Genomic DNA, 8287 nt, shown 5'->3' on the forward strand with positions numbered 1-8287 from the left:
GAAAACGTTCACCTATTAGTTTAAAAACTAAAAACTTATCATTCCCTGAATATGCGAAAAATAGATAAAGGTTATAGGTTTAGTGTTATCTTATTATTATTTCATGTTTTAGGAGAAGATGGACCACAATCAACAGGCGAAAAATAAGGGAACAGTCAAACAGAAGAAGAAAGCGGTACGTGAAGTTTTCTTGTAATCATAATTTTAGGGTGCTTAGGTTAAATTAAAAGGGATAGTTCCTATTTAATAGTTGAAAGTGATTGGAGGGTAACCAACGCATGATCAAGATTTTCCCAAATATACTTAATCAAAATTTTGAGATAGCCATATTGTTCAACGTAGTTGCCGGGAATCCCCCCCCCCCCACCTTGTATTTTTCCGAAATGCGTCTGACCGAAATTTTGAGTTGGCCATTTGTTGTTATAGAAACTTCGAGAAGGGCTCATTCGATCGGAAATTGAAATGGCTAATACCCTTTTTTATAGGAGAAAGTGATTGGAGGGCAACTAACACCCCTCAACAAAAATAACAAAATAACGTTTTCTTTTTATATTTTTTTCCTTTCTCTCAACTTTCCCTTCACAGTCCACCAAGTTGATTTTAACTCAAACAAAACCCAAGCCAAAATATATGCTTTGGTTAACGACAAGTTAAATGTTAACCCAAGCCAAAATACATGCTTTGGTTATATTTAAATTTGGTCGACTTGGGTTTTATTAGTTGGTCAACCTTAGTCAACTTGGCTTACTCCATGCCTTTTTACCTTAGTTCTGCCCTAGGATGGATGGATCTATCAACAAGTCAAGTGACAACGTCTTATACAATCCTGAAAAAGACTTATGCCAGCCTTGCCTCTTACTCAGACTATCTGTCTTCGCTTTTTCTCCATTTTTTTTTTGTTTCTCTCATTTTTTTCATCACAGTCGACCAAGTTGATTTCAAATGAAACAAAGTTCAAGCAAAAACATATTCTTTGGTATTATTCAAATTAGGTCAACTTGGGTTTTACTAGTTAGTCAACTTGTTTCACGGTTACAGACATTTGGCAATTGGTCTTTCCGCAAATTCCAGTTTTTATGCGAAAATTGTTAAAGAAAAAAAGAGGAAAAAGTGATGAAATTTTAAGTAGCATAGGAGCTATATACTTTCTGTTTGTTTCAAGTTTAAATGTTACATGTTAAATGTTAATGTTAAAGTTAAATGTTAACCCAAGCCAAAATATATGCTTTGGTTACATTTAAATTTGGTCGACTTATTCTATGCCTTTTTGCCTTAGTTCTGCCCTAGGATGGACGGATCTATCAACAAGTCAAGTGACATCGTTTTATACAATCAAACAGTTCATGGTAACGAACTGTAGTAAGGAGCGACCCGGCTCAATAGTAAACGAAACTCTAAAAAATGGAATTTTGATTTTAATACATATGATTAAAATATGTATATGCTGATTTTAAATATATAAGTTTCATCAAATTTAGTCTTTGTCATCAAAAGTTAAGAGCCTGAGAAAATTTGCCTTATTTTGGGAAATAGGGGGAAACATTCCCCTATAAGTCATAGGATCTTAACGAAAATCACACCATCGCATTCACCGTATCAGAGAACCCTATAGAAAAATTTCAAGGTCCAATCTACAAAAATGTGGGATTTCGTATTTTTTGTCTGAAGACAAATCACGGGTGCGTGTTTATTTGTTTGTTTGTTTCATTGTTTTTTTTTGTCCCAGGGGTCATCGTATCAACCAAGTGGTCCTAGAGTGTTGCAAGAGGGCTCATTCTAACGGAAATGAAAAGTTCTAGTGCCCATTTTAAGGGACTATATATTGGAGGGCACCTAGGCCCCCTCTCACGCTCATTTTTTTCCCAAAGTCAGCGGATCAAACTTTTGAGATAGACATTTTGTTCCGCATAGTCGAAAAATAATATAACTATGTCTTTGGGGATGACTTACATCCCCAAATGAAAAGGGTGCAGGGACTTCCCCCAAAGTCCCTGGGGGAGGGGCTGCAAGTTACAAACTTTGACCAATGTTTACATACAGTAATGGTTATTGGGAAGTGTACCGACGTTTTCAGGGGGATTTTTTTGTTTGGGTTTGGGGTTCAGAGGAAGGGGGCTATATGGAAGGATCTTTCATTGGAGGAAAATTTCATGGGGGAAGAGAAATTCAATGAAAAGGGTGCAGGATTTTCTAGCATTACTATTAAAAAAAAAATAATGAAAATATAAACATGAAAAAGTTTTTTCAATTGAAAGTAAGGAGAAGCATTAAAACTTAAAACGAACAGAGATTATTACGCATATGAGGGGTTCTAAAAATACTTTAGCATAAAGAGCGAGGTATTTAGGAGGAGATAAATACTTCGCTCTTTATGCTAAATTGTTTTTAGTAATTTCAACTATTTATTCTACGGCCTTTCTGATTCAGGGGTCATTCTTAAAGAATTGGGACAAAACTTAAGATTTAGTGTGAAGAGCGAGGTATTAACGAGGGGACAAACCCCCTCATATATATAATTAAAAATATAAGAATATAAAAGTTTGTTACGTGTGTTAATTCTTAAGTTACGTATATTTTTTGCTAATAAAAACTTTCGTTAAAAATCAAAAGTTCTAGTTGCCTTTTTAAGTATCTGAAAAATTGGAGGGCAACTAGGCCTCCTTCCCCACACCTTATTTTTCAAAATCGTCTGATCAAAACTAAGAGAAAGCCATTTAGCCAGAAAAAGAATTAATATGCAAATTTCATTTTAATAATTTATTTACGGAGAGCCAAAATCAGACACTAATTAAAAAACTTTCAGAAATTAAATACAAAAAATAAGTTTTTTGAAATGAAAGTAAGGAGCGACATTAAAACTTAAAACGAACAGAAATTACTCCGTATATGAAAGGGGCTTTTCCTCCTCGACACCCCGCTCCTTGCGCTAAAGTTTGATTCTTTCTCGCAACTCTACTTTTTAAAACAATAAAAAACTTTAGCGTAAAGAGTGGGGCGTCGAGGAGGAAAAATCCCTTTCATATATGGAGTAATTTCTGTTCGTTTTAAGTTTTAATGTCGCTCCTTACTTTCATTTCAATAAACTTGTTTTTTTTATTTAATCCTGAAAAAGACTTATGCCAGCCTTGCCTCTTACTCAGACTATCTGTCTTCGCTTTTTCTCCAATTTTTTTTCTGTTTCTCTCATTTTTTCATCACAGTCGACCAAGTTGATTTCAAATGAAACCAAGTTCAAGCAAAAATATATTCTTTGGTATTATTCAAATTAGGTCAACTTGGGTTTTACTAGTTAGTCAACTTGTTTCACGGTTATAGACATTTGGCAATTGGTCTTTCCGCAAATTCTAGTTTTTATGTGAAATTTGTTTAAGAAAAAAAGAGGAAAAAGTGATGAAATTTCAAGTACCATAGGAGCTGCGGATAATTGAAAAAGCTGGAAAAGGGGGGAAAAGCAGAAAATAGCCAAATAATAATAAAAGATAATTTACATAGGGGTTGTGGAGGTTGGAGAAGCGGCGAATAAAACACCAAAATTAAGGTTTACTATATCCGTTCTATATTATGAGCCTGCAAAAAATACAGATAAGAGTCATCTCTCTACTACGTTAAAGCTGCTTGAATTATGGCAGGTTAAATTCGAGGGCTTGAAGCCTGCTCTTCTACTTGTTTATAAACTTACCTGTTGTTGGACGGTTTACGCCCTTAAAAGGCTAAACAAACAAAAAAAAGAAAAGGAAGGTCTCACTTTCTTCTAAGTCAAGTAGGATATGTTGAAGCCTATTTTGTAAAATATACCAAATTGCACGATTTATAAACCTTTTCGTTCTGTGAATGGTTTCGGCCCTTAGAAATGGCACTAAAACCTAACATGACATCGGACGCGTCGTCTTTCTGCTTATCATAGCCACATGTTATAAATTATGAAAAAGTGAAATTGATACACGATGACATGTCTGAGGTTACTAAGTTAACGGTAATGGGTTAACGTCTTGAAGTCGAGGATTTAAAGTTGCTTTCTTTCCCTTTTTCATAATTACCTATCGTCCGAAGGTTTCTTTTTGTGGTTGTAAAAACAACCGCAATAAAATTCATTTTTGTTGATTTTATTGATTGAAACAAAAACAAAACATTTTTGGTTTTTTGCGTTTTTTGTGTGTGCTGTACTGGCCTCAGGTGGCTGGGTGTGGCAATGTGTTGTTGCTATTAGTAGTGATATCTTTAAGAATGATAGCCACAAGTGTTAAGAGTGGGTTAATAACCTCGGAATTAAACATATGCAGAATTCATCATTCTGTAAACAAGATGCATTCTATCCCTTTATTTAATTATTTTATAATTCATTTATACAATTATCATATAATTTATTTTATTATTTTTTCAAGGGTAACGCTGAAGGAAAACCCGATGAAGGAAAACCCGTAACGCTGAAGGAGCCGGAAGCAAAACGGATTATTCTTCGAGACGCCCATTGTGACGGAATGGTAAAAAAAAATTTATAATACAAACTAATTTAATAAGGCTTAGGGAATAAGATTTAGAGGAAATGAGTATCAATCCCATTTAGGTTACGAATAGTATATTGAGCTATTGGGTAAAGGTATTGAGTGGATAACTAAAGATTGGTAATGGGATAGAGTATTTCACAAGGACTCGAGTTTGGAAATGCCATGCTTTGGGAAAGGGATCAAACCCGGCCCAACAGTTGCGAGTAGAGTGTACTGGTTATCATTCAAGATTTCCCGAAAGAAATCTTGCCCAGGGCATTCTTCCTCCTTATATGAGACGGAAAACCCCATATCATAGGCAGCCCAATAGCGCTGTCTAACTAACCAGTGAAATGGGCACAGTGTAGGCCTATTATTTATTTTTTTCCTAAGGCATTTTGTGTAGAAGGAGTTTTGTAGAATATTCAAAAGGGGCATATTAAAATGAAATATGTAAGTGCAAGTGCTTTTTTACGAACTTCATTTGATTTAACTTTTTTCTGATATCCAATAATAACATTGACCGGCCGATATGTTGGTCGAACCCTAAATCTGGATGTTTGCTTTTTCTAAATTTAATTTTTTGCGACAAATTATTATATGCGTCTCAATTACTGTACATTGTCAATTTCATTTATTTTTTTGTTTTTTTTAGGGGGAGTTTGAAACCGAATTTTGTGTCCCAACGCATTGGTATTGGCACCAGTTCCAAGAGAAACGAAGAATTGAAAAAGAACTCAATGACCTCAAGTTTTTAAAAAAAAGTTTTTAAAGTTTTCAAAGTTCAAGTTTTATAAAAAAATTTAATTACAGATGTGTCAAATTTTATATTATATATCTGTCTGTAGAAAACATGTAGATTATTAAAAACTGTTGAAAAAGCCGTCACAATCAAACACACAACAAAACAGAGCATAGAGAAAAAACGCAATTTATCACTGCTTAAGGATGTGCGAGTCCAATTATTTAAATTCCCCCTGAATTTTTTGATTGGATTTTTCGCTTTCCGTCTGGTGAGACCGTGACCTTTGCGTTAGCAACTTTGAATTTCACAATAGCCATCGAACTTCTATAGCACAAAGGCAAATCAAACAGATACTTAGAAGACTTAAATAACCGTTACCTTATATACGCGGTATATATTTCTAGAGATAGGATCTCTAGGCCTCCAATATCTTTACTTTTCTTTGGAGTCATGTTTAGATCAATCTTCAAAGGGAATCAATTTTGATCTTGTAGATTAATCAAGAAAGCAGGGATCTAGATTATAATTTCGCAATATGCATGGAATTCACTGCAATCGCTTGAATTCCATAACAAACAAATAATAATGATGAAAATCTTAATCCTTGCTTGAAACATTATTTACTTATGGCCACAGCATTCAAAATAAAAACTTCTGTTGTAGATGTTTTAACCATGAAATTTTTCGCAAAATACCCTATTTGGCAGATGGTACAAACCAGTGACGTCAATTAGCAAAAATGTAAAGGGGTTGGAGTATTAGTAACTTACAAAATCTAAGGGGGAGGGGCAAATTTGCCGTTAAAAATTAAATGAAACTATCAGAAAGAGCATTTTCCGCAAAAATACCTAAAAGATGATATTTTTTGAAACTTACAAGTTCTTCCTCATAAGTTAGGTAATTCTTAAAAATTTTCGGAATTTCCAAAACATTATTGCACATTTGGAGTGGATTTTCATTTATTATATCTCGGCAAATTGATTTCAACGTGTGCGGATGAAAAACTGCGTTATTTTCTAAGAGATATTCACTTACCCTTGAGTGGTTAGAAAAAAACGCTAGCATTAAAGGTGTCTCATTATTGGAGTTTAAAGAATTCAGGCCTGCACCTTTTGACACTAGTAGCCTACACACATCCAAGTGACTTTTCTGTGCAGCAAGGTGTAAAGGAGTTGAGTTACTAGAATCTGAAGCATTTATTGTAGCACCGTTTGAAATCAATAGCTGACAGGCTTTTAGTTTTCCATAAAAAGCAGCATAATGTAGAGGTGTTTCAGTTATGAAATATATGGCATCTATTGTAGCACCCTTTGAAATCAATAACTGACAAATATCTAGATTTTCAGTCATAACAGCTTTAAGTAAAGGTGTAATTTTCCTAGAATCTATGGCATCTATTGTCGCACCGTTTGAAATTAATAGCTGACAAATATCTAGATTTCCAGTCTCAACAGCTCTATGCAAAGGTGTTTTTTTTCCACAATCTATGGCATCTATTGCTGCACCCTTTGAAATCAATAACTGACAAATATCTAGATTTCCAGTCGCAACAGCTCTATGCAAAGGTGTTTCTTTCCCACAATCTATGGCATCTATTACAGCACCCTTTGAAATCAATAACTGACAAATATCTAGGTTTTCAGTCGCAACAGCTCTATGCAAAGGTGTTTTTTTCCCACAATCTATGGCATCTATTGCAGCACCCTTTGAAATCAATAACTGACAAATGTCTAGATTTCCAGTCTCCACAGCAATATGCAAAGGTGTTTCTTTCCCACAATCTATGGCATCTATTACAGCACCCTTTGAAATCAATAACTGACAAATATCAAGATTTCCAGTTGCAACAGCTCTATGCAAAGGTGTTTTTTTACTAGAATCTACAGTATCTATTGCAGCACCGTTTGAAATCAATAGCTGACAAATATCTAGATTTTCAGTCATAATTGCCATACGTAAAGGTGTAATTTCCCTAGAATTTATGGCATCTATTGTAGCACCCTTTGAAATCAAAAAATGACACATATCTAGATTTTTACGCATAACAGCTCTAAGTAAAGGACTTATTCCCCTAGAATCTATGGCATCTATTGCAGCACCCTTTGTTATCAATAGCTGACACATATCTTGATTTCCTCTGCGAACAGCTGCATGTAAATGCGTTTCTCCATAACATTCTCTGGCATCTAATGCCGCACCCTTTGAAATCAATAACTGACAAATATCTAGATTTTGGGTCATAACAGCCCAATGTAAAGGCGTTTGTTTATAATTATTTCTGGCATCTAATTCAGCACCCTTTGAGATCAATAGCTGACAAATATCTAGATTTTTAGTCATAACAGCTCTATGCAAAGGTGTTTTTGCAAAGGTGCATCCCTCTTTGGCATCTAATGCAGCACCCTTTGTGATCAATAGCTGACAAATATCTAGATTTCCAGTCGCAACAGCTATATGCAATGGCGTTTGTTTATAAGAATTTCTGGCATCTATTGTCGCACCGTTTGAAATTAATAGCTGACAAATATCTAGATTTCCAGTCGCAACAGCTACATGTAAAGGCGTTTGTCTATAAGAATTTCTGGCATCTAATACAGCACCCTTTGAAATCCATAGGTGACAAATATCTATATTTCCGACCTCTGCAGCTATATGTAAAGGCGTTCTACCTCCATTATCTTTGACATCCATTGTATCACCATTTGAAATGAAAATTTTTCTAAGCTTGGTAGGTATAACATTTTTACCTTGGTCCTCTTTGTTACGTGAACGTTTATTTTGCGTTGATGTCTTCAGCATGGTTCTCTGTAATAAATTGAGGTGACCTTGCTTTAGCTTCTGCTTATATATGGTACCTTACGTCATAACGAATGACGTTTTTTTGATAATCAAGAAGGATATTCAACCTCATAATGTTTTAAGTTTTTATGATTTTAACATGTATGAAGCCATTTTAAAGTCATTTCATCGTGTAGATGAAGATGCATCTTCTGCCAAAAATATATCACACACAGAAACAGTTTTTGGCCTTTTAGGTGGATATGGTAAAGGACGAACC

General features: G+C 34.7%; 1 protein-coding gene across 1 annotated transcript; it reads right to left on the minus strand.

Annotated features, from left to right (window-relative positions):
• Positions 1-6036: 6036 nt before the first annotated feature.
• LOC136025744 (putative ankyrin repeat protein RF_0381) lies at positions 6037-8028 on the minus strand. The gene has a single exon (XM_065701731.1). The coding sequence runs from the start codon at positions 8026-8028 to the stop codon at positions 6037-6039; it is 1992 nt and encodes a 663-aa protein (XP_065557803.1).
• Between the last annotated feature and the right edge of the window lie 259 nt (positions 8029-8287).

The sequence above is a fragment of the Artemia franciscana genome, chromosome 4 (assembly GCF_032884065.1).
Source record: "Artemia franciscana chromosome 4, ASM3288406v1, whole genome shotgun sequence".
In the NCBI taxonomy this organism is placed as follows: Eukaryota; Metazoa; Arthropoda; class Branchiopoda; order Anostraca; family Artemiidae; genus Artemia; species Artemia franciscana.